Below are 26,631 nucleotides of genomic sequence, written 5' to 3' on the forward strand. Positions count from 1 at the left end.
ACTCTGAAAATTGAATTGGTCCCAAGCAGTTTCGCAAGGAGCAAGTTCACTCCTTGTTGCACAATGTCAACCTCTTGTGGTCAGTGGAGGTACTGCACAACCATTCTCCATTGATCACTCTTAAGATCAGTAGCATGTAAGGGGTAGGGAGAGGAACCCATGATATATATGAGGACAACAGCCCTGGAAGTCTCAGTCTGTGTCCTGAGGACTGCGATGTTTTATCTGGCTGCTACTAGCCTGTAGACAAGTAGTTTGCAAAAGGGTGCAGAAGATAATGCTAAGGGGACAGAACCTATCAGGGTTGAGGAGGCCTGGGAAAGTGACATCAAGGTTGGCCCTCAGGATAACGCAAACACCACTCACAGGCGTTCTGGAACATGCGGAGCCACGGGGAGACCTTCATGGATTGGCGCCAGGAGCTTGGCATCCAGGGCCACTGCCAGGGCAGGACACAGCGCTCAGGGTGAGGCATCATTGCAAGGTGGCGTCCATCAGGAGAACAAATGCCTGCAATGCCCAGTGGAGATCCGTTGGGGTTCAAAGGATATTCCTCAGTTGGCAACCCTTGGTCATCCACGTAGCGAAGTGGAGCCAAGCGAGCAAATCGCACCCAAGACAGAACTTCAGGTGAACGGAACATCATCCGACCTGGGGGAAGAAAGGAATGGCATGACACCAGGGTTGAGGGTTATACTGTTTACAGTATAACCTCTCCTCATTGGCTAGTCTAGTTTTATTCCCTGTCCAATAAGGTTTTGCACCCAGGATCAAAGCAAGGGGATGTAATGGAAGATCAGAAGATCAGAAGATGTGGTGTTGACAGCGATTCCATGTTTTGACAGCTGGTTGACAGCTCTGGGAAGGGCAGGGCTGGCTCCACAGCTGTAATCAATCAAGGCCAATGGGACTCTGATGGACACCTGAGCTTCATTTGACCCTGATGGGACTTTGAATGGACATGGACTGAAGAGATGGCTCAGCTGAGCCTAATTTGGACTTAACAAGGTGGCTCACAGCTGAGCTGCATTTTGGATTATGAGACATCCAAGGATAAAAGGCAGCTTCAGAAGGACCAAAGGCTACCCTGACCCAGAGGAGACCTGACCTGACCGCAGTTTGACCTTGGACTGTGACCTGGCATATCGTTTCTGGACTCTGCTTTGGCAATCTGCACTTATTGGACTGGGACTGGACTCTGACTTTTGCCTGCTGCACTTGTGAGTTTAACAAGGGAAGCTAATTAGCCTTAAGCGGGCACAAGGCCCAGTGGGGAGGAGCTGTGGCAAGACAGGGGAACAATGCAACTTAATTATGAACATGGTAAGATCCCACACCCTCTGCTGAAGCTCTCCATTATTAAAAAATATATCTCAAAAATCTTATTACATTCACTACAGAGTCCTTTCTTGTATTAAGTATTTCACTTCTGTCTACCATCCTTTCCCCAAAACTTGCAGTGAAGCTTTTCTATATTCAGGTACTACCCCTGCAAGAAACATTACCTTCTCCATGTGCCACCCAGATGCCCAGGGTGGAGCCAGCCATACCCCGCAGCATCAGTGCTGGACTCTCCTCAATGCCCAAGCTCACAAACCGCGACTCAAAGCGCCCAGAATTGTTAGGGCTCAACAGCACACCCGGTTGGATGGCACCACCTAGAAAAACAGCCAGAACAAGGGTTTACAGATCATGATCCAAGACTTCCCATATGATTCAATTCCAGAGGAACTCTCAAAGTGCAATGGAAGTGCCCCAACATTGGTCCCTATCAACTCTTTCTTCTTACCTGTATCCTTGGCATCTGGGCTCTCAACTCCCACCCAACCTAGCAGTGCCATTAGCTGGCAGCCGTTGCACACTCCCAAGCTGAAGGTGTCTTTGCGCCGGAAGAACGCCTGGAACTGAGCCCGTGCTCTGGGGTTAAAGGTCACTGAAGCGGCCCAGCCTGAAACCAAAGCAATGCAGTTATCAGAATGTACATGTTTGCTTGCTGGATAAAGACCTAAGTCCAGCTCTGCGCCTCCAGGAGTGAATAAGTACAGACCTCCAGGAAGAAGAAGGGTACAATGTAGATAGCATTGTCATCTGTCCCCTATCAGGGTAATTCCTGGTTTGCAGGGCTCACAGGGTAAGGCAAATTTGCCCCGGTGAAAACATTGTTAATGGTCCTGTCCCTGCAGGAGAGGCAGAACGGAGACACTCACCCTTGGCAGAGCCCAACACATCTGCGTAGCTGAATCCTCCGACAAACACCAGGCCTCGGAAGGAATCCAGGGTCATCTCACCTGAGCACAGGTCTTGCATAGTGAGATCCCAGACCTGCCCCCAGAACAAAAGGAGAGAGACCAAAGAGTTAGTTTGTTAATGGAGCAGGGAGATCAAATTGGCAGAAAGAGGTCAGTGATGGGAGAAAAAGTCCAGCTAGCCTCAGTTCTCTCACTTTCGTGAGCCACTGATCTAATGCGTTACATCTATGACGGAGAAAGGCAGCTCAAAGACCTGGCTTCTAATTTAGAAAAGAGTCAAAGTGCCAGGGTGTTCTCAGGTTATGTTATGGTCTCCATGACTGAATGTAGGTTGCCCTGCTCACCTGGAACCCAGCCATGAGGAAGGCAGCCACCATTTCACGGTCTCCGTTGCTCCCTTCCTCCCGAAGGATGGCTACGCGGGGGGCAGGCATGGCTGGGGGAGGAAAGTCACTATTACAAATCATCCTTCCTTTATTCTCAGGTTTGGAACCAGCACCTTTGTAAGGTGGTAGAGAAGCAATTCTTCCCACCCCTCCTCTCAGCAGTGACTGGTGACATACCAATGTCCTCTAGCAGAGGAAGTTCTTCCTGAGGGTTAAAGGTCAATGTGAAGCCAGGCTCTGTGCGCCTGGTCAGCCCCATCTCTTCCTGGGCCACACACTCTGGGTTGGCTTGAAGTCGCTCCAGCTGGAAGCTGGTGGCTTCCCACCAGCCCCTCAAGGTTGCCACTTTCTCAGTCAGCACCTCTTGGCTATTGACAGTGATGCGGACCTGCAGATTGGCACAAAGTTCATCATCAAATATGAGAATTGGCAGAAAAGGTGTCAAAAAGGGGTTTATTTTTTAGCAGGCCACATCTTGGGTGAGACTTCCCCAAGGAGACCTTAGTGTATGCTGGCTAATGGTCTACTTAGACCTTAGTGTATGCTGGCTAGGGCAGGAGGTCTGGTCTAGAGGGTTGAGCCTCCATTTGCCTGAAGATAACATCTGAAGGTTGCCAGTTCGAGGCCACCGGCACCGTGCGACCTTGAAGCAGCTGACAAGCTGAGCCGACTTATTCCATCTGCTCTGAGCGTGGGAGGATGGAGGCCAGAATGTGCGACCAGATCAAGAAAGAAACATCTGAATGTTGTGGTTTCTTGAAAGATAGAACCTTCTTTCAAATTCTAAAAATCGCTTCAGGGATTTAAATTTGCCTGCCTATGTAAACTGCCTTGAATAAAGTCCGAAGAGAAATCTGAGGACCAAGAAAGGTGGTATAGAAATACCTGTATTATTATTATTATTAATGCATCACTCTCCCTACCCAGAGGCCTTGGCTCTCCCCCTCTCTTCCTATAGCCAGTCCATGCACCCCGCTTCACCATTCTCTGCAGTCCTTTTGTCTGTAGTCACTTGGCCCTCACCATGGCATTAGGTCCTCGGGGGCCTGAATACCCGACAGGCACGCATCGCACCCCGGCTTCATGGTACCGTCGGCAGACCTCAGCCACCGCTGAATGGGGCACCTCCAGCACCAGCCCAGGCTCCTCAGCAAACAGCACGTCCAGGGCTAGGGTAAGAAAGAACAGCTACATCATGATGGGGCAGGTGGGAAGACAGGGGGCAAGGCTGAGGTTGTGTACATCCATCTCCCCCCCACCCCGCGCCTTACTACAGAACCTTTCCCACTAGTCTTTGTGCCAGGATGGCATAGTGGTTTGAGAATTGGATTTTGACCTGGAGGTTCAAATCCCCACTCAAGTATGAAGCTTCCTGGTTGACCCTGGGCCAGTCACTATCTCTCTACCTCCCCTACCTAACAGGGTTGTTGCGAAGAAAACAGGAGAACCATGTTGCACTACCCTGAGCTCCTCAAAGGAAGGGCAATATAAAAAAATGTGAAATAAATAAATAAATATCTCTTTATCACCACTCTGGAAGCCAACTGCTATGCAGACAAATACTGGAAGCTTTTGCAAGGCTTTGGAGGAGTTAGAAGCTTCTGCCCCACCCCAGTCACAGGTATCTGTTTGTTACTCACCGAGTGACTTTAAAAAGCAGCCAAATCCTAGTACAGCTGTTCCCCCTCCCCCTCCCCAACCTGGCAGGCTGCTACTCTCATTTGCAGCCCCAACTCACTGACCCTTGATTCCAGGAGCTGTTATCTCTATGTGGCCCCCACAATTCCCAGCAAAGGCCATTTCCAGCATGCAAGTCAGGAGGCCGCCATCACTCACATCATGCCCAGCAGAAATCATAGAGTCTGTAAGTGGAGAGGGGGGAAAAAAGAAGAACATAGTCAGTCTGGGACAAAAAATGTATTACAAATACACTGTGGGTATTCCATGACTCCATGAAAATGCAGACTTTGTTACTGGACCAGCAGCCGTCACCAGCCCTAGAATCACAGCTTTCACTTTTCTTTGAAGATACGTTTTCAGTCCATATGACTGAGAAAGCAGGCTGGATGATATAGCAGGAATGTCCAGGAAGGTCTAGGAAGTGGGGCTTTCAAAAGTCAGGAAGTTTGGTTCAGTGCTATGCACAGGTCATCCCTGTGGCTCACAGAGGGCGGGTTCACACAAATGCCTCCTCTGCCAGTCACGATTCATGTGTTTGCACTGCAACAGTGTTGTGAGCATGCACACGTGTCCGCAAACCCCCCCCCCGCCCCACTTCCTAGCATGCTGATGCTTTTTAGCTTAACCCAGGGGTGCTCACACTTTTTTGGCTCGAGAGCTACTTTGAAACCCAGCAAGGCCCGGAGATCTACCAGGGGGGAAGGAAGCGTCTGACAGACACCCCCTTTAATGTATGGAGCCCCTGCTGGAGTCTAGTCAGTTTCATCAGTTTTGTTGCTGCATGCCTGAAGAGCAGCTAAAGTGTCAGTTTCAGTTTAGTGTCAGCTAAATATGTCAGTTTCGTCTAGTCACTAGACGAAACTGACATATTAACAGTTTGGGGAGACAGGGCTCCGCGATCTACTCATTTTGCCTCGCGATCTACCGGTAGATCGCGATCCACCTATTGAGCACCCCTGGCTTAACCAGTGGAGGGAGCAGTCCCGATTCAACCTGTTAATGGTACCTTTAGTAATACACCAATTAGCATTAGCAGTCTGTATAGAGAGGAACAAAGCAGAGGAAATGCCTCCCCCTCCACAATTAAGCTAAACAGTTCCAGTGTGCCAGGAGTAGGAGCAAAATTAACTATGCAAAGTCAGCCAATTTATTAACTGGCTTAACATTTATTTCAATGGCTAATCTTCCCCTTTATTCAGTTCAGTGAATCTTGCTCTCACCAACTACTACCAGACTTTCTGGCAAGAGTTTGCTTTATCCTGAACATGTAGGTCAGGCACAACATCTCAATAGGAAAACATCTCAAGGTTCCTTGGACCACTACCAAATCATAGCACAGCCTCCCCCACCTCATGTGTGTGGCGATGAGTGTATTGTGGCTTCTGGGTAGGACGGAGGCACCCAGGTATCAAGCACCAAAAACTGTGGTTAGGAGAGAGAAAGCAGAGCAGGCCAGAGGGGTGTCAATCAACTGTGCTTACCTCGCAGCAGGCCCTGGGTGACTTGGAAGCAAGAAACAAGGGTGCTTGGGCTATCCAGGTCTGGGGAAAGGTCTCCCAACTGAGAGAAGCACTGGGCCAGCGCACTGCCTCCGAGACGGTGCCGATCGGGATTGATAACCACATGAAGCAGGGTCCCTACAAAGAGTCATGGAGGGGAGAAATCAGCGACAAGAATAAAACCTTTTCTCCATCTCAGGCACACTTGCTTTAACACTTGTGACTCAGAAATAGCCCCTCAATGCTACAACTATACTCAGCTAGAATGACTACAGTTTTATTTGTTAGCCCTACAAGGTGTTCAAAGGTATCATTAGGTTCAAAGCCTGACACAGTGCCCGCCTTTTAAAGTGCAAGGGAGAGAGGGTAAGTCAACCCTCCCAGGTATTCAATTCAACTTAACCTTTCTGGTTTTCTTGGCTGTCATTTTCAACTTGGTTATGTCAAAACCCATGAACTTGTTTTTCATTCCATTAAGATAACAATGACATGTGATCCTGTCATCAGCTCTTGACCTTACCTTTCCCATCTGGGCACTTCAGGTCAGGGGTAACGGTGGCGGTGATATCTGGACAGACGGCATAAGTGGAGATGACCAATGTCCCTGCAGGAAGGAAACCCAGAGAGAGGAATTGGAGAGGGGCAGGGCACGCACAGTTAATCCTTGCACCTTCCCCAACCATCTGAAGTTAAGAAAGGTGATGGTTGGGGGGCATGTGTTGGAGCTGCTAGGCTGTGGCCATTTGCTTCCTGCCTGATCCCTTCCCAGAAAATAAAAAATAAGCAGGAGATTATGCAGGGGATGGACAGAGTGGATAGGGAGATGCTCTTTACACTCTCAAATAATACCAGAACCAGGGGACATCCACTAAAATTGAGTGTTGGGCGGGTTAGGACAGACAAAAGAAAATATTTCTTTACTCAGCGTGTGGTCGGTCTGTGGAACTCCTTGCCACAGGATGTGGTGCTGGCGTCTAGCCTAGACGCCTTTAAAAAGGGATTGGACAAGTTTCTGGAGGAAAAATCCATTATGGGGTACAAGCCATGATGTGTATGCGCAACCTCCTGATTTTAGAAATGGGTTATGTCAGAATGCCAGATGCAGGGGAGGGCACCAGGATGAGGTCTCTTGTTATCTGGTGTGCTCCCTGGGGCATTTGGTGTGCCGCTGTGAGATACAGGAAGCTGGACTAGATGGGCCTATGGCCTGATCCAGTGGGGCTGTTCTTATGTTCTTATGTTCTTAAGCAGCCACAGCCAGTACTCGGTGACAGGTACAAGTTGCTTCCAATTCCTTATATGGGGAGAATGTCCATATGTATGTATGTATCCAACAAATGGGGAATCTATAACTCCATTTTCCTAGAGACTCACCAAAGCCAGAGGCTGACCTTTATGACTCTGAAGCATTCCATTTATATCAACTGGATACTGATTATAAACTGTTTTGAAACTGTTGATCTCGGGTTTATTAATATTAGATTTGCTGTTGTAATTGAAATTGTGATTGAATTATTATTGACATCTATGGCTGATGTCTGATTGTTATGTCCTATTTGCACTGAGCAGGGGTTTGGACTACTAGATGATCTTCAAGATCCATTCTATGATTCTAAGTCACAGGGACAGCAACCATAAAGGAAAATGGCACGTGTCTTTTCTATAATGATTGTTAAAACTAATATGCATTATAATCAAAATGAAACTGCAATAGGTAGGTGGGTAGGTAGGTAGTTAGGTAGGTAGTGCCAGAAAAAGCCTCAGACTAGTGGATCAACAATCTGGTCCTCTCCCAACTTGAGAGGAACTTCAGGGTAGCCTTTGGGGCAACCTTCCCCACTCCTCACCAGGTGCCTTGACCGTTTCTGTGCCAACACGGGCTGCCATGCTGAGAGAATCTTTGCCTCCATCCACAGCCACGCCCAGCTCGCCCATCACAGCACACATGGCCCGGCAAGCCTCTGCCAAGGCCGCTCCTTCACCTGGCAGTTTGGCAGCCCACATCCAGTTCCCGCTGCACTTCACATCCTGCAGGAACACAGAAATTTCCCCAGGAGATCAGGAAGCAACAGGTGGACACATAATGCACACATCTAGATTCTAACTAACAGACACATATTAATAACACAATTAGATACAGCAGGGCCTTTTCTGTGGAGGCCCCTAAAAGTATAGAATTCCATCTCTAGGAAAGAGCATTTGACATTCTGTATACAGGCATCAAAATTTCCATTAACTGGAGATTCAATATTGGTCTGTTCTGCAAAGCTTTTGAAATTAACATAGGGAAGAAAGAATGAAATGCAGATTGTTCATTTTCCAAACTGAAACAAAATTGGGTTCTTAGGTTAAAGAACAAGACTACAGCTGCTATAATCAAGCCTGTCCTTGCATGTTGTGTTGGTTATTTTAATAGTTTGAGTTAATTGAAACTACTAGTATCATTCTGAGTGTGTGTACTGTGAAACGTATTCAGAAGAAAAAAAGAGAAGGCACTTCATGCTCTGCTTGTTATCTTCCACCTTGCTTTAGTGACTGCATTTAATTAAGATTTAATGGGTACTCATATACCACACTGAGAGCAGAAGTACCAAGTCAGAATGGAAAATTCTGTGTTTGTGTGTGGGGGAGGGCTGGGTGAACTTACCTTAAGATCAGTGACACGAGCAAAGACCAGATTTGTAAGGGCCTCTGTTACAGCCAATCGAGCTCCAGCAGCTGGATTAATTAGCCCCTTGATAGGCTGCTCCCCAATAGCTGTGGCTCCTCCTACTGTCTCAAATGGGGAGAGGGCGACCACTGCAACATCGGCCAGTGGGGTGTGCAAGGGGCCAACACACTGCTGTTGTGCCACAAGCCCTGTCACTGAACGATCAACCTACAGAAGAGCAAAAAGAACACAGACAGAGAGGAAGAAGTCACATATATACATACAGTAGTGTCAAAGAAAATAAAAACTGAAGAACAAAATCTGATGCCAGTCTACCCAGGTACCTTATTGGTCAGGTAGCGTTTACTAGCAACAGCCGGTAGCTTCAATACACGTTGGAGGGCGTCCACTACGGTAAGGTCACGGGGAAGATCCAGAGGTCGAAGAGCCCGAGTTGCATGGTTCAAAATGAATTCCTGATTGGCAGAGAATGAACAAGAATGAATACATGTTATCGGCCAAGCCAGAACATTCTAGAAAGAACTAGTAAAACAGTGGTAAAAAGGAGTTAAGGAAGAAGCTCCACTTTATACCACTTCCTACAGGAAGGCAATGGGAAATAGAGACAGAGCGCTCCTCTAATCCAAGCCCCAAGTCCAAGTATTTCAGCAGTACTGAAAGGAATATTAGGGGAGGGAAGGCAGTTAGGTGGAAGAGAACAATGCTTTGCATGTGGTTCCAACTTCAGAATCAGGTAGCAGGTGATGGGGAAAATGGTTCCTTGCCCAAGATTTTGGAAATCAGGTTCCAGTTGGAAAAGACAATACAGGCTGAGTCTCATTTTTCCTGTGGGTTCCTTCCCAGAACTCAGTGGATGGCAAAAATCACACTATAGGAAGTCAATTTAAAAATCAAAGTGCCTTTGCTCAGGTGATTTAAAAATAGCCTTGCTGACCTTTGTGATGTTAAGATAGAGTCATTAATAGACAATCAGTATCTCTCCAGACCCTCAGAAAGGATTATCTTTCTTTCACATGTTCAGGGGGAAGGGAGGGGGTCACTTGGAGAGAGAATGATTGATGGATTGTCAGCTGGCTGCCCTCTCTCTTAACTATTGTAAAGGACTGTTTTCCTTTAATTTAAAGGGCCCTTCTCATCATATTGAGATAAAAATCTCTACAACAGCAAGAAAAGCATTTTAAAGGGGTGCATTTTTCCCCTTCTCCAGGGATCAGCATACTCCTCATTTGCAGGGGCCATTCGTGTTGAGTCAAATCCGTGTATAATGAATCTGTGTATAACAAGGTTGGACCTGTACTGGGTTAGGTGGGCCAATGGTCTGACTCAGCATAAAGGCAGCAACACAAATTCACAGAATATTGCCTTTTAGAAAGAGATCACAGCTGTTGCAGTACAGGTCCTTCCTCCATATCCACAGATTTGGGCCCATGGATTTAACTCCTCGCAGGTTCTGAACCTGCAATGGAGCATTGGACCTAAGCTCCCAGACATGAATAGAGAAGTTTTCTGGTTGCATCTAGTAGGATTCTGGCGTGCGGCCTCCACAGGCCTCAGAATGGCTCCAGACACAATTAGAACAGGGTTCCGGTTGTGTCCAGAGGCCCTATTGGACTGCAACCCATAGAGTTAATTATCCGCGCATTTCAATCTCCACAGAGGGTCCAGAAATAGATCCCCCGTGGATACTGTGGTCCAACCTGTACTCAATTCACCCAGCAAGGATCAATGTAGGAACTGAAGCTACAAGTACCCAACAGTACCAAGTAGCCAATACATGGGCTGAACACTGAAAAATATTATTTATACTGCTGTACCAGAGGGAGGGGTGCCTTTGATTTATTGGGGTCTCTGTAGAAGGAAAAGCAGGAATACAGACTGTTGAGGGACCTCTCTCATAGATTCAAAGAATCAGAAGGGATTATTGCTTGGGTACCCAATCCACACCTCCCTTTGTCACTAAGTAGGACATCCTGCCCCTTAGATGACCTTAACAAAAGCTTTCCAAGCTTCTCCCTTTAGGTGAGGAGTGGGGGAACGACACAAAAAAAAACTCCAAACCTTGCGTGGCATTTTGCCCAAAACCCACTCCAGGTTCAAGTTGACAGGGGTGGTTCTTCCTCCAGTCTGTGCCTTCTCCAACTCAGCATCACTGGCGGGAGACTTTGTGTCATCAACGAGCACAATCTGTGGAGGACCCAGACACAGGGACAAAGAGTGACTTTAAATAGACCACCTCCTCCTTCAGCTATTTCAGTTGTTTCCTATCCTCATCAATGCCCCCCCTTTGCCACAATGCTCAACAATATCTACCCAGACTTGGATTCCCATCTACCCTTTGCCAACATCATAAGCTGACCCATCCTTGCACTGTCACAGGAGTGGAAAAACTTTCCATCCTTTGAGAAAGTTGCAACGCCTCAATCTATATACATACCCATAGCACCAATCCGCTCATTAGACGTTCAAAGAATTTTAGGTAGTACCCCCACAAAAGACCCAGTTATTTAGCAGAGATCTTCCAAAGTAAGCAAAATTATTAGAACAAGATGGTGTGCAGAGAGGTACACCAAAAAAAAAAAAAATTCTGGCTTCTGCTTACCTTCAATAAGAAAACTGAATCATTTGCTTTCAGATCACATCGTAATACCTCAACAAAGCACATCTAAATAGCAGATTCATTTCTAGTGGTACTAAAAACCTTCCAAAGTAACTTCTGATGAAGATCTTTTTTTATTTTAATCCACATTTGTTTGCCTTACTCTTTAGAATATCACTTTCAACAAGGGAAGTTCACAAAATGGTTTGCCCAAACAAAGAATTCTGGAAGTATCATCACATTAACAACAGCACTAGTCAAAAACCCGCAAGAGAAATGTTTTGTGAACATGAGGAAAAAAATGCAAGAGTGGATTTCCTCTCTTATAAGCTGCCCTGAGCATTGGCCTTCGCAAGGGAAAGGTGGGATAGATAGATATATTTTTTTGCAAATAAAATTTCCTTCTTGGAATTTCCCAACTGATAATGAACTACAAAAATCTTAACTGGAAGATGCTTAACATTTAGGTCAATCATCTTCTTTAGCTTGGTCAGTAGAAAAAGCTATTTATTAAGATGATTTATTATATTTGTACAAAAATATACACACATAAAAGATCAATCTCCTTGAAAGCACTGGCCAAGGATATGATCGCTATTTTCCACCAAGCTGCTTCTTCTCGAGTGAACTGAAGTCACAACTTCTCCTGTCTCCCCCCCCCATTCCCTGTCTCCTTGCTTCTCTGCCTTTTCAGTCACTTGCAACTAATCTTGCTCCAAACCTATACATTCCTGCCCCCCTTTCCATCATACCCGTCCATCGCCTGTAATCCTGCCCACGAAGTCAACGGGGCACCTTTCACGGCGAGCCAGGCGGCGGAGGAAAGCTTCATGGTGAGGCCGTAGCAGGAGAGCGTTGGATTCCTGGTACTCTGCTCCCCAGATCTCCAGAACACTCAAGGTGGGATCTCCTAGCTGAAAAAGGAAGAGATGGGACTGAGTGCCAGAGATTTAACCAGAAGCACCTAACATCCTGCTTATAAAATGAAAGCAGGTTGGTGGCAAAGCATACTCTCTTCCTTCTACATTTTTTCTGGATATTTACATTTTGTTTGTCTGTGTTTGCCATTCAGCCTTTTGCTCCCTGTTCTGAGATTTCTTCCTTTTTTTTTTTAAAGAGGACAGGATATCAGTTCAAGATACATAAAAAAAAGAGGTCAGAAAGCAGATGAGATGTCAATGATCCGAGACAAGAATTGGCAGAGAGATGAGAACATGACACAGACCTGGAAGCGGCTGGCATAGATAGCAGCTCCAGCAGGTTCACTCAGCTCCTTCAGTACATTCCCTGGGCAGAGAGGAAGAGTCATTTGTAGGATCCACACTGACTCCAAAATCTTTGAAGGAATAAACCACTGTAATTACCCCAAACTTTAACTGGAGAAGTGCCATCTTCTGCCATGCTCAAGAAGAGCATCAGTCACTAATTTGCTAGCCATCATCTCCACTAAGCTCAGAACACTGTTATCCAACTGACTGTAGTACCTCTCCAGGCTCCTCATCCTTACGGCTTCTATTCATCATGTTGGTGCCAACAGGAACAGGCACCTTCTCACAACCAAGACTGTAACCACTAAACCTTCTGAGCTGTACAATCTGACAAAAAGGCCTAACCAAACCACTCCAAAAACTGAGGGAGGACATTCTCTCCTCAGCCACATCCCAGAACCCCTGCATCCTCTCACCATTGCCTCCAGCACCCTGGTCATGCAAGCTGCAGATAGGGTTGTCCTCTCCACTCTCCACACAGCCTCGCAACACCCGATTCATCTTCTGCTCCATCTCAGCATCGCCACGCTGCACCGCCCCAAAATCCAGCTCACTAGCATTGTCACCTTGTACCTGCAACACAAGAAGCAGCTGGAGATGTGAAGGGCTTCTCAACGGGAAGACGTAGCTTGGTCAGGAACAAACAAGTCAACTGCTCAGCCAGCAGAGTGATTTTGTTCCTTGCCCCAAATCTGAACAAAGATGCCACATGCATGTTTGGACAGAAAGCATCTCTCAGCTTACCTGGATAGAGGAAGCAGCACCTCCTCCCACACCAATTCGATAGACAGGGCCTCCCACCTTGACTACCTCCATTCCTGCAGAGGAAAGATGGAATGGTGGCTGCAATAAATCAGTCTAGGGACACTGAAAAGCATCCTGAAATTCCCATTTTAGCTTCCCCCCCCCCAAACACAAAATTTTAAAGCTCAAAGATAGCCTCGAAAGCACCATTACCCACTGCAGAAGTCACCCCACTCTAAAATAATATCTGGAAGAGACACGTTTTCACACATCTTGTAAAGGAATGCAAGGTAGGGGCTAGCCAGATTTCTGCAGGGCAGGTATTCCATGAGGTTGGTGTCAGCCCTGAGAAGGCCCTGCTCCTGATCGATGTCCAGCAAGCCTCAGAAGGCAAGGGCACCCAGAGCAGGGTCTCAGATGATAACCAGAGTAAACCTGAAGACACATATGGAAGGAGACAGCCCTTAAGGGATTCAGGTCCCAAACCACTTAGGGCTTTAAACAACTTGGGGCGCAATCCTAACCCGTGCTGGAGCAGGCAAGACAGGAGGCCTGTGCTGCATCCAACGCGGGATTGCAGAGAGCAGCGGCTCAGCCACGGGCAAGGGGAAGCTCTTCCCCTTGCCCCTGGGTAAGGGCTGCGCGCCCCTATGGGTCTCTTCAGACCTGCGCCATCTCCACTTGCCCCGGGGACGGGGGTTGGGATCCAGCATAACCGCCGGGTCCCAGCCCCGCCCCCTACCCCCGCCCAATAATGCCCCCTCTCCACGCCCCCTCCCTCCCCACGCCCTGTAACGCCCCCTCCCCACGCCCCCTCCCCACGCTCCCCACACCTAACTTTGCCACTTATGTCAGCACGCTCGGCGGCACGGGAGCCGCAGCGGAGGCTTCTGCCTCCGTCCGCGCATCGGTACATCTGAATGCGCCAACGCGGCTCCCGCCTAAGGAGGCGCAAACGTGCTTTACGGCATGTTTGTGACCCTCCAGGGCCACCTATACCGGCATAACTGTCGGTTAGGATTGTGCCCTTAAACGTCTTGAGCTGGGCCGGGAAACAAACTGGTGGGGCAATGCAATTCACAAAGAATTGGGGTGATACAATTCCATGTAGCAAAGGCTCAACGGATTGCGCTCATCCAAGGCAGCTGGGATACAGCGAGCCAAAAATAATACAAATAATTACCAGGCTGTGGGGCCTCCTTACGAACGTGTGCATCCTCCATGGCCCCAATGCCCCCACTGAACATGATGGGCTTGATCCACTCGTGCCGCTCCCCATCCGGCAAACGCAGCCCAAAGGAGCGTGCAAACCCTGCAGAGGGGAGAACGGGCGATTGTCAGCACCAAGTCTTTTTCTCAGAGTCCTCCCCCACTCGACCTTCCAATTTCTCTCTATTTGAGTCTTTTGTTACCCCAATTTTTATCCCACTGGCACCCCAACGTGTATATACATACACATAATAAAAGTTCTCACCTGCCAGAACAGGTTCCCCAAATTTGTTGCCATAGTCTGAAGCACCGTCACTAGCTCCAATGGCCACCTCCACAGGCCGGGCAAAGTTGTCAGGGTAAGGCAGGGATGAGTCTTCCCAGGGCAAAGAGTAACCTGCAGCCGGGAATGGGGAAAGCACAAGATGGGCCTCAGTCACAGGAGGGCAGCTTCTAAACTCCATCCAACACAGACTTGCTGTCTGGGACTCTGGACACGCGCGCATTATTAAGAGGGGACTCCAGCCCACCACAAAAGATTGGCATTATCTATATGTTGTTACGCAGTGAGTTGAACAGGATTCAGAAATTTGAGAAATCTCAGCTTTTGGTTGGAAAAAAGTAAGTTCCTAGTCCTTAAGGATAAAAAGGAGAGGTTTAAAAATATGTGGGCAAGGACTACGTCAGAAGACAAAAGGAGCTCGGTGTGACTTCTGGTGATCCGATGGCGGATCTTCTGATGGAAAGACTGAGGCGATCTCAAATAAATCTCTAGGCACCTAAAAATTTGATGCTGGCACCTAAGAATATGACACCCCATGCTCTTCAGAATGTTGGGCCCAAGCTGAGGATGCAACTAACCTGGGATGTGCAGATTGCCGAAGCTGTATCCAGCTGTGCCAGCAATGACATGGGCCCCACGACCCGTACACTGTACGTCCCGGATCCGCCCACCTGTCCCTGTGGTGGCACCGCTGAAAGGTGCAACTCCTGCAAAGAGAGTTGAAAAGCAACATCATCCCTACAAATATAACCCCCACCACACACACACACACACAATTCCCAGAAAGGCAGCAGACAATACTCTCAATACCCTTTATCAGCATCACCCAGGCAAAAAGATTGGGGGATGCTGGTCTGATTCGCCCCCCCCCCCCTTAATTCTTTCTCAAGTATGTCTGTGGTAAAGACCTTCTTCTTTAGGCTGGCATTATATCATAGATGCTTTGGTTTTCTGGAAGGACCTAGAAGGAAGGTATGGCAGGTCCTCTGAAGAGCTGCATAATGAGCAGAAATTCAACTGGGGTTCTCAAGGGATGGAACACACATCTCTAGGGAAGCACAAATCTCCTCTGACCCAATTATTCTCTTAAACAATGTGGTTAAGAGGCAGAGCACTTTCTCTCCATTATGTATAAGAGAATACCTGAAGCTGCTTTATATGGTCCACTGCACCAGTTGGCAGTGATTCTCCAAGGTCTCCTTGGAGGGAGGGTGAGAATTCACATTTTGCCCACAAGGTCTGGTTGGCAACCTTCTGTCTCAAAAGACTATGGTATAAGCCTACAGCACCCGGTATTCCCAGGCGGTCTCCCATCCAAGTACTAACCAGGCCTGACCCCGCTTAGCTTCCGAGATCATGGTATAAGCCTACAGCACCCGGTATTCACAGACGGTCTCCCATCCAAGTACTAACCAGGCCTGACCCTGCTTAGCTTCCGAGATCATGGTATAAGCCTACAGCACCTGGTATTCCCAGGTGGTCTCCCATTCAAGCACTAGCTAGGCCTGATTCTGCTTAGCTTCAGAGATCAGACAAGATCAGGCATCGGCAAGGACCATAAATATATGTACAACAGAGAAGCTTCCTTAAGGCATGGCAGGCCAAGTGTATCCTGCAGTCAAACCAAGTCAAGTAAATCTGCACACCACTTTTCTGTCTCACTGTCCTGTATAGCACATCGTGTGTTCATGACTTCAAGGTCTCAGGCAAGACTCTTTTACAGAATTTTTGAGTCATTTTCCCTCCCTTCATCCCCCACATCCCTCTTGCATCTCACTCACCAGTAGGGAAGTTGTGGGTCTCAGCTGTGAAGATGACGTGTCGGGTAGACGTTCGCTTCTCAAAGGGGCTGGCACGCGAGGGGTCGCTGGGCCACAGAGATAGGACCTCCCTGCCCTGAATGGCACTGTGGGAAAAAGGTGACAAACAAAACACATGTGCTCCAGCCTCAAGAAACCACTCTCAGCATGAAGCACAGGAAGCTTGTCAAGTTGCCGTGCTGGCCATCACAGCACTCCCCTTCCTCTCCCATGACCACAGGTAGGGCTACCACCTGTGATTTGGCTCTCTCTCCTCAGCAGTTCCCCAGGAAGACCCACCTGCTGTTGTCACAGAACTTGATGACATTATTGGGGTTGCTGCACTCCTGGGTCTTCATGATGGACTCAAAAAGAGACTCCTTCACCTCCTGCCCGTCCACCAGGAGGCGCCCTTTGAAGAACCAGTGCCGGCTGTGTTCACTGTGGTGGGAATGAGAGATAGAGCAGAATTGGGCACCTGCTGACAACATGGGGACATGGCTGTCAGCAAAGGCCCAGGGCAGAGGGATGCCCCAAACAGTCTGGGAAGAGATGGGAGGCAGTCAGACCTTGGACAGGATAAGAAGAAAAAAAAAAAAAGATGCTTTGCATAAGAACATAGGATGCTTTGGGGTAGCTCTTCACAAACGGCACCGAAATTATTTAATACATTAAACACATTTATATGAATTTTGCATGCTTTAAGCAGCCAGGCTCAACTGAAAGTAGAAATGTTCTATTTATTTTGCACCTGGGCTGTGCTTCAGGGGTACAGCACCTCCTTCACCTACAGAAGGCCCCAGGTTCAATCCTTGATATTTTCAGGTGAGGCCAGGTCTGAAACCATGAAGAGTTGCTGTCAGCCGTAGCAGACAATTCCGAGTTAGACAGACCAGTCGTTCGACTCAGTAGGAAGCTATTCCACATGTCCAACTCTTCTTCTTGTGCATATTAGTAGAGCTGGGGGTTTTGCATCATGGGATGTTAATTCAGCACTCTCTCTTCTATGCTATATTGCCAGTTTCACACACTGAAGCCCGACAATCTTGAAGTGTCTTACAGGAGCTCAGAAGACTGCCCTGCAAATCTTACCGATTTTTACTCTTAAAAAAAATTAAAGGGACTCCAGTATCCATGGATATTGATATCTGCATGGGGGATAGTGGTATTCCCACTATGGATATCAAGGAACTGGTGTATAGGGCACCAGCAGCCCCCATGGTTCCATTCCAATCACACTGGAGTTGACTGTGCAGCACTGAAGTGTATACTGTCATCATCAGCAAAATGGAGCACCTGCTTTCTTTAAGCCATTTCTGCCCAACGTTGCATATACACAACAGGGACCACAAATGTACGCCTGTGGGTCAGGCAAAAATGGGTTAAACTGCTGCACAAGATACTCTGGATGAAGGAACCATAGCTTTAAAGTAATGCAAAACTGAGCAGACCTAGGCAGCCATCCAGATGTGTGCCATAGTTTTGGATAGAAGTCACAAGACCATCTATCATGGCCCGTTTAAAAGTACAGCAAGGATTGACAGAACCTATTGGCATCCGACAATGCCCTTGCTCTCTTATCTTCAGGAGAGAGATTCTCACAAGCAACTAAACATCCCAGAGCAAAACTATACCTGTTTGATTGAGCCAGGTCAAAGCACTCCACGCTGGTGGGATTTCGGCCCAGTTTCTGGAACAGGTTGGTGTAGTAGTCCAAATCCCAGGAATCAAAGGCCAGACCTGCAACACAGAGAAGCCTGTTGACTTAACCAGTGCAGCTGGTGGTCTTGAATTCCTCCACTTGCTCCATTCTGGCTTCCACCTCTGCTGTCCAACAAAGAGCATTATTCCTCAAGATCCAAGAGGATATAAATGGGTAGGAGATTTTTTTAAACCTAAAAAGGCAAAGCCCCTTTAGCCTTACATGTATCTTTCTGACAAAAGGAACTGGCTGAGACAGGAAGATCGGCATACCCAAAAGATAAGAGGATCTATTTACTGAGACTATGCTGTAAAATGTGGTGCGCTCTTGCTCAACTGTAGAACTGCATTTCTGAATGCTCTCTGCTTATGTGAAGAAAAAAAAATCCCCTGTTCATCAAAATCTAGCATATCAGGAAAAAAGATGAGCTATGGCTCCTTTTCCTGACATGCTAGCTTTTAACGATGCAGAAAGGGTTTGTATATCTTGGTGTGGAAAGCATTCAAGCAAACAATTCCTCACTTTTGCTCCAAAACAGTATAGCCCTAAGAGAACTGCCCTATTCTGCTGCAAGTGCAGTTTGACTCAAACAGTGATGGATGGAACCCTTTTCCAGGTCTTAACCTGCCCATCTACTACATGCTCACATAGCCGTGGGTGGGTCTAGATTTGCCTCCTCTTTTGCCCTTCTTGTACCATACCCAGCTGGTTGTTGGCATCCACCAAGGCCGCTCTCCCTTTTCCTAGAATATCAACTTCGAAGACTGGCTCAGGGCGCGTGGCTATAGCAAAGCTCTTGATGGGCTCCGGGTAGCATTGTTCAGTCATCCGGTCATGCAGCAAAGAAATTAGGGAGGCCTCCTGGGATGGTGATGGCCGCTGGTTACACTGAAAGACATGGGAGCCTAAACTCAGGTGTCTAAATCTACATGGAGTTCTAGTGCGCATGGCAGGGTCAAGCTTTGGTGCTGAGATTTAGATCCAAGACCATACCACAAGGGAATTCTACTGTGAGCCAAGACGGTGTACTATAGTGGTTTGGGAGTTGAACTTAGAGAAGGTTCAAATCCCTATTCAGCCATGAAGCATCCTGGGTGACCTTGGGCCAGTCACCATCTCTCAGCCTTGCCTATCTCACAGGGTTGTTGTGAGGACAAAAAAGGAGGGAACAGTATACACCGTCATGAGCTCCATGTAGGAAGGACAATAAAAAATAAACACTGGTGGGTAGTAAGGGAATTTCACAGAGAGAAAGACACTCACTTTGATGAGGTAGCGGCGGGAGCACTCAATCCGGTCAATTTTATCTAGACCAGCTGCCCAGCACACAGACACTGCATTCGTGGAAGCCGCTGTAGAGAAGTTCAACCTAGAGCCATAAATGAGCATTCATGAAAAACCTGGCCAATGGAAAATAGAAGGCCTCACTCCAAGATCACAAATTCATTTGAGGCCTAAACACACACACAGATACACATCTAGTTCAGATATTACACACACCAATGATTTGGTCCTAGTGATCAAGTTCACTCATGGACCTCCTTCATACTCTCTCTCTCTCTCTCTCTCTCTCTCTCTCTCTCTCTCTCTCTCAAATTCCTGGTACACAGCAACCATATTTCACCATGGTGTCTGAATTAGACAAACTATGGTTACCACATTACTTGCTTCCAAACCAAAACCAGAAACCATGGTTTGAACATGGATTTAACAAGGATTTGCAGCACCCATCTGGACATCATGGCAAACTGCTGATTCTCTCAAACAGGACATGAGGGAGGGAATTGGGGCATGTGAGGATGTCTGAGAACCTGAGGCCTGTTCCCAAGGGCCAGACCATAGTGACATCTGACACCCATGTATGCTTTCATTCCACTCCCTCTCCAGCCCTTCTAATGAAAGGATGACAAAGATGCAGCTCTCTTTGGTCAAGCTTACCGTGGGCCAATCTCTATCAGCAGATCAGAAGGTTCTGGGATGAGGAAGGACTTGGTGGCGATGTCACCAGATTCAAAGGGGCAGCCAAAGACCCACTGCAGTAAATCAGCCTCCTGCGAGTTTGGAGATGATTCCCCTGACAATGAAACAAAAGGGGGGAGGCCAGAGTTATCCATAATGGAACAGGGCAGTTACCCAACATACCACTGGTTCTGTGACACGAACAGATGGACAACCCAGTGCCAGCTGCTTCCCCTTGGAAAAAGCCAATAACTGCATCTCCCACTCTACCACTCACCCTCCGTTTTATGTCAAAATCCAGACACAGGACCATTTCCATACCTATCCAGTTGACATTAAAGCACAATTCTCTCTGTGCAGCTTGGACACCATTGCCCAAAGCAGTCTGAGCTGAGCGGAGAAGGCTGCCAAGACTGCTGTCTGTCTCGCTGGGCCGTTGGTAATAGTGCAGCACCACCATGGTGGAGTTCTACAGTGGGAGAGGAGAGAAAGCAGGCAACTGAAGTCGGTGGCTTAGGACAGGACCTCACTTTTGCTAATAAAAGCTGTGGATGACCTGGGGCTGCTCAAGAACAAAGGACAGGAGAACAGGTCTTTCAATTGCTATTTAGCAGTGACAGAACCCCCATGTTCAGAGAAAGGTATGCCACTGAATTCCTACTGCTGGGGAACAACAGTGGGAGAGAGCTGTAGCCTTCCCAGGGACATCTGGTAGGCCACTGTGGAAAGAAGGCATGCTGGACCAGGTGAATCTTTGGCCTGATCCTGCAGGGTTTACATTCTTAATTGTAGAAGGAAGGACGGACAAAAGGTCTGGATGCTCCAGGAAGACAAGTAAGGGGTGTGCAACAGGCAAAGTGTCCCTGAAGAACAGGGAAGAGGGTTTTCAAGGCTTTCATTAGGCCAGCGATTTTCAATCTTTTTCATCTCATGGCACACTGACAAGGCACCAAAATTGTTAAGGCACACCATCAGGTTTTTGACAACTGACAAGACATGCCATGCTGCCAATGGGGGGCTCACATCCCCCATTGGCCCTTGCAATAAGTGACCTTCCCCCAAATTCTTGTAGCACACCTGTGGACCACTCACGGCACACCAATGTGCCACACCACAGTGGTCAGAAAAGGCTGCATTAGGCCCAAGATGCAATGTGAGCGAGGTACTGAACAAGCCAGAAAGAGGATGAACATGTCTGGTGTGTGTTCAGCAATCCCAAAATGACTCGGGATCTTGGGTATAGGAAATAGGATTGGTTGGATCAATGCCAGGGGTTCCTTCATATTCCATCTTGTCCATCCATGCCCCTCAATCCACCTTTCTCCAGTTAGAGATTCCTGACATGAGCACAAGGGGCTGAAACAAAGGCCAGTTAGAGTTTTTTTTTTTCCAGAGCAAAAACCAGCAAGCAACTAACAGGTCAGTGCCCTCCCAGTCAATCACGCTTCTTGCTTCATCCAGCAATGGAAGGGTTTGGGAATATCTCCCAATTCTCCCTTCACAAGCTGCACAACTGTGACAAATCAGCTCAATTATGCCAGTAATAACTGGTTCTGTTACCGTCCTGTTCAGTCCCAGTCCAGCCAAAGGTAGCTCTGTGACAGCCAAGTCCCGCTGCAGGAGTGGAACAAAATGGTCCCAATGTTATGATTTATGTATAGAGTGATCTATTTATTTTAAATATGGGCTCTCTCATATTGACAGATCCCTGCCCCAAAAGGCTTACAATCTAAAATTCCACATGGGAAACACAACAGAGAAAGTGGAAGAAGAATACGGATTCACTTCCTTTACACTCAACCTTAATTAGTCAGAGATGGGGGCTAAGGGCTTCTGTAGCTTCAATGCTTAACACTGATGGACTGTAGCTGGACTCAGGACTTCCTACCCATAACAACCCAGGAAATTTGAAAGAGGCACAAGGGATACCCCCCCTACCTTTTAAAAGAACAGCATTGATTATATAAATGCATGTTTGTACCATAGAAGTATCTTTGTCAGAGTTGGCTGTAGCTCTGAGCTGATTCCACGTATGCATCTATCACTTGGTGACTCTCAACACCCAGTGATAGCTTGCATGTGTGAATGAGCCATTGCAGGTTTCACTACAGACCGAATTTCCCCACCACTTCATACGCAGTCTGTGTGTGTGTTTTAAGTGGAGCCCATTCCACATTAAACCCATTTCTGCCCAGGCCACAGGTGCACATATATGATCCCTGTTGCGTATACGCGATGAGCAGAAATCGCTTAAATGACAGATCAGGAGAGAGATCTTGGGGTGATGGTGGACAGGTCGATGAAAGTGTTGACCCAATGTGCGGCGGGAGTGAAGAAGGCCAATTCTGTGCTTGGGATCATTAGAAAAGGTATTCAGAACAAAACGGCTAATATTATAATGCCGTTGTACAAATCTATGGTAAGGCCACATCTGGAGTATTGTGTCCAGTTCTGGTCGCCGCATCTCAAAAAAGATATAGTGGAAATGGAAAAGGTGCAAAAGAGAGCAACTAAGATGATTACTGGGCTGGGGTATCTTCCTTATGAGGAAAGGCTATGGTGTTTGGGCCTCTTCAGCCTAGAAAAGAGGCGCCTGAGGGGAGACATGATTGAGACATACAAAATTATGCATGGGAAGGATAAAGTGGATAGAGAGATGCTCTTTACACTCTCACATAACACCAGAACCAGGGGACATCCACTAAAATTGAGTGTTGGGAGAGTTAGGACAGACAAAAGAAAATATTTCTTTACTCAGCGTGTGGTCGGTCTGTGGAACTCCTTGCCGCAGGATGTGGTGATGGCATCTGGCCTGGATGCCTTTAAAAGGGGATTGGACGAGTTTCTGGAGGAAAAATCCATTAAGGGTTACAAGCCATGATGTGTATGTACAACCTCCTGATTTTAGAAATGGGTTATATCAGAATGCCAGATGCAAGGGAGGGCACCAGAATGAGGTCTCTTGTTATTTGGTGTGCTCCCTGGGGCATTTGGTGGGCCGCTGTGAGATACAGGAAGCTGGACTAGATGGGCCTCTGGCCTGATCCAGTGGGGCTGTTCTTATGTTCTTAAATTGCCACTGGTCAAGAATTACACTAATTAAGGGACGGTCATGTATGTGTGAACCAGACCAGCCTGCCATTGCTCGAACGTGGGTAACACGCAAAGCAGCCTTAGCAAGTTACCACCAGTGCAGGTTCCTAGGGGATGTGCTCCGCGTGCGACGCAATCACGTGTGAACGGTCTACACGGAGGTTCAATGTGACTTTCTATGTAGGAGAAAGGAACACAAGGAGAATGAATTCCTCTTGACCTCTCCAAATCCTCTGCTTATACCCCACTCCCAATGGACCATTTCAGCGACGTGGAGAGGGGGGATTTGCTGCATGGGAAACAGTCTATCCTACATATGTAGATATATATACCTCCAGGCTTCGCGCACTGGAGAGGACACTCTGTTCCAGAACCACCATTCAGAGCGCGATCCCATAGTCTTCCGAGACTGAAGGATGCCAGCTAAACCCCACTCCCATACCTGCTCCCAGGGAACAAGAGTGAGGGCAGATCTGGGGAAAGCCCGAGTTTCCAGGGGCTCCCCCTACGATCCAGGTCAGGGAGCACTTGAGCTCCTGCTCCGATCTATGGGGCAACCCTCCCAGCTTTGCTCTCTGGCTTGCACGGCCCGAGTTACCTGTGGATCTTGCAGGGGCTCCTTCTCGCTGGCTCCCGCAGCCTCGGCTGGTCTCGATCACAGGGTACCAAGAGGGGCAGAGGCGCCTCTGTGCCCCCAAAGCGAGTTGCGTGCGCGCCGCCCCTGTAGGAGGAGAGGAGGAGGAGGAAAGCCGGAGTGCGCTGGTGGTTGGGACGCCTGAGGGGTGGGGTGGAGGCGACTGGAGTCTGCGCCCTCCCCATTGGCAGCTCCCTTGAGTCTCCAGACCGCCCCCCTGGCCTTGAATTGAGGCACGTGGGGGCCAGGCAAAGTTTGCTGCTGGAGGGAGGGGGGAGGAGGAGGAGGAGGAGGAAGGCATACACACAAATAGGCAGGTGACCCACGAATCCTGAGCCTGAACCCCTTGCAGATCTGCTGGCTCCCAGCCCCTCTTCCCCATTGTTGAGACCAGCGCCTAGGAGAGAACCCAGGAGTCCGAGCTCATTTTCTTCCCCTCCCCCTAGGTGCAAGCACCGCCCATCTCAACTCAGGCGCTCTGATCTTCTCCTCCCCCCCCCCCCCAACAACCCTGCAGTTAGTCCTTTTCTCTGATTAGCTGCCTACTGAATCCATCTTTACTGCCTGTGTGCAGATCAGGAGTACCCAGTAAAGGGGGTACACGCAAGTAGCTCAGCCTAATGCCGGAGGACTAGAAGGGGTTAAAACCAGATATCAATGTGCAACTGAAATCAAGATTTGCATACCTGGGTTGGAACCAAAGTGTAGATCTGATCTAAGTCCTGTCTTTCAACATAAGTTTTTTAACTCTTGAGAAATCCTGTGGCCTCAGCTAGTTTAAACTGGGCTCAGATTAGCAGGGTTAGCTGACAACTTGAAATTTCAACCCCGTTACAGCTGTTAGGTTACTGTCCTAAATGATATTTTAAAAAAAACAAACATTTTTGCCCAACTTTGCACCTATGCAACAGGGATATATGCAACAGTGATCAAATGTGTACAGCTGGGGGCTGGCCAGAAAGATGAAGGTGGGCAGTGGAAGAGGGCCACCACTCAAAGTTCCTGGTGAGGAAGTGGAAGAAGCTCGAACTTGCCCTTGAACAATAACCATCTTTCACTGTCTTGGAGAAACAAGCTAACAGCACTACAAACCCATTGCATTTCAGTGTTTTCTAGATTTTTCAGAGCCAAGTTGTGACTTTTGACAATAAAGGTCCAATTTCTGCACCATAACACTTTGTCCAGTGGGGCCTGGTAAAGAACTATTGAAGCTTTTTAGGATTCCTGTGTCTTTAAGTGATAGCTTCTTGCTTGCAGGGTCAGACTTTTTCCACTGTGGACAGAAGTTACTTATTTGCCACTGCCAACTGCTGACTTGTTCTGTGCATGCTTAGGAGAAGCCACAACTAATTCAAGGAGGAGAGCTAAAGGAAGTTCTACTAAGCAGGAACACTTCCCTTTTTAGGAGTTAGATGGGAATTCAGCAGGACTCAGATGACTGTAGTCCCAATCCTATCCAGTTTTCCAGTGCCAGTGCAGCCGTGGCACTGGGACATGCATTGCATCCTTTGGTGGGGAGGCAGTCACAGAGGCCTCCTCAAGGTAAGGGAACATTTGTTCCCTTATCTCAGGGCTGCATTGTAGCTGCACCGGTGCTCAAAAGTTGGATAGGATTGGGCCCTTAAAGAGGAGAGAGAGCAGGAACAGTAAATGTCCTTTTGAGAAAGTACAGAAGTGATAAGAGACAGGATTGGGGTTTTGCAGGAGGACAAAGATCTAGCTTCGAGAACGAAGACCTACTAGCTAGCATATAGCTGCAGCCTGTGCATGAGTAGAGAGCTATCCAACCCTCACGTAGAACCACCCCCCCTGCAACTATCCCCATGTCATAGCAACAAAGAAGCCTTGGTCAAGGCCAAATTCTTCAATGTGGGGAAACTAACCCATTGCACCATCCCACACACTGTACCATTTGCCCTCCTCCCTTTTGAGTTCATCAGGCACGACTGTTAAAAAAGCATGCTATAGCAGTATTAAAGTATGCCAAGTGCACCCCCAAAAAAAAATGTTTAGTGAAGCAGTAAACTCCTGCCTCCCCCTACCTCAAAATAAAGAATGAGACTGAAATGGCTGTTAACTGTAGCCTAAGATAGGTGTTAGAGAGAGTCACCACAAAAATAACCACCCCTTCTTTGAGTACAGGGTTGTCAAACATAAGGCCCACAGGCCAAATGCAGCTCCAGAAAGCAATTTATCCTGCTGCCATTAAAATTGGATTGTCCCAGCATAATACAAACAAGATTCACACATTTTCAGCTAATGAATTTTTACTTGAAAACAACCGTGTTCATTTCTGGCCATCAGATGCTTAGTGACATCACTTCCTGCTTAACGATGTCACTTCCAGCCCTCAGAAGGCAGCATGAATGCCAACTTCAGCCCTCTGTATGAAATGGGGTTTGACACCCCTGCTTTACCCTTGTATCTTCCTCTTTACTACAGTGCAAGCTTTTCTGTTCAAGAGATGTTGCCCTTCTTTCATGATACAAACTGTAGTATTCTAAGTAGCACAGAAGCCCTGAATACACCTCAAATACCAAAAGCATTTTAAATGGAGCTTTTACTACTATCTGCAAGAAGCTCAGGAGACTGCATGTGGTTTTTTTATTCTTCCCCTAGCCCCAAGTCTTGTAAGTAGATTGGGAACAGAGAGACTGGTACAGGAACAGTAGCAAGGTGGCAGGAAAGATTCACCTATTATAATAATGATAGTGTATCCCAGTTTGTATCAAGTAGCCTGACCTGTATTAAGTGGAAGAAATCTCATCTGAAGATGTGATGTGACAAACACCAGTAAGAGAATCAGGGTGGACAGGAGGGCTTTATCAACCATGAAAAAGCATGCTTTGGAGTCTCCTA

At 47.7% G+C, this 26,631-nt stretch overlaps 2 protein-coding genes across 2 annotated transcripts in view; both read right to left on the minus strand.

Moving 5' to 3' along the window:
* PFAS (phosphoribosylformylglycinamidine synthase) lies at window positions 1–23,831 on the minus strand. The gene is made up of 29 exons (XM_066628123.1): window positions 23,737–23,831; window positions 20,367–20,514; window positions 20,025–20,160; window positions 19,350–19,455; window positions 18,788–18,974; window positions 18,019–18,124; window positions 16,685–16,825; window positions 16,367–16,491; window positions 15,164–15,292; window positions 14,568–14,699; window positions 14,277–14,405; window positions 13,094–13,167; window positions 12,766–12,922; window positions 12,307–12,368; window positions 11,834–11,995; window positions 10,544–10,669; window positions 8,809–8,940; window positions 8,462–8,692; window positions 7,662–7,842; window positions 6,335–6,418; window positions 5,797–5,952; window positions 4,378–4,497; window positions 3,659–3,804; window positions 2,813–3,023; window positions 2,594–2,685; window positions 2,208–2,322; window positions 1,790–1,948; window positions 1,506–1,658; window positions 1–651 (listed from the first exon to the last, which is right to left on the minus strand). The coding sequence occupies exons 2-29, from the start codon at window positions 20,503–20,505 to the stop codon at window positions 329–331; spliced, it is 4,014 nt and encodes a 1,337-aa protein (XP_066484220.1). The 5' UTR covers window positions 20,506–20,514; window positions 23,737–23,831; the 3' UTR covers window positions 1–328.
* LOC136653665 (uncharacterized) overlaps window positions 23,246–26,631 on the minus strand; it is an 18,687-nt gene continuing 15,301 nt past the window's right edge. Inside the window, exons 17-18 of the mRNA XM_066630552.1 lie at window positions 23,648–23,859; window positions 23,246–23,314 (exon numbers count right to left, since the gene is read on the minus strand). Coding sequence (XP_066486649.1) covers window positions 23,246–23,314; window positions 23,648–23,859 — 281 coding nt within the window. The remainder of the gene's footprint in view (window positions 23,315–23,647; window positions 23,860–26,631) is intronic.

Source organism: Tiliqua scincoides, chromosome 5 (genome assembly GCF_035046505.1).
Source record: "Tiliqua scincoides isolate rTilSci1 chromosome 5, rTilSci1.hap2, whole genome shotgun sequence".
NCBI classification, from domain to species: Eukaryota; Metazoa; Chordata; class Lepidosauria; order Squamata; family Scincidae; genus Tiliqua; species Tiliqua scincoides.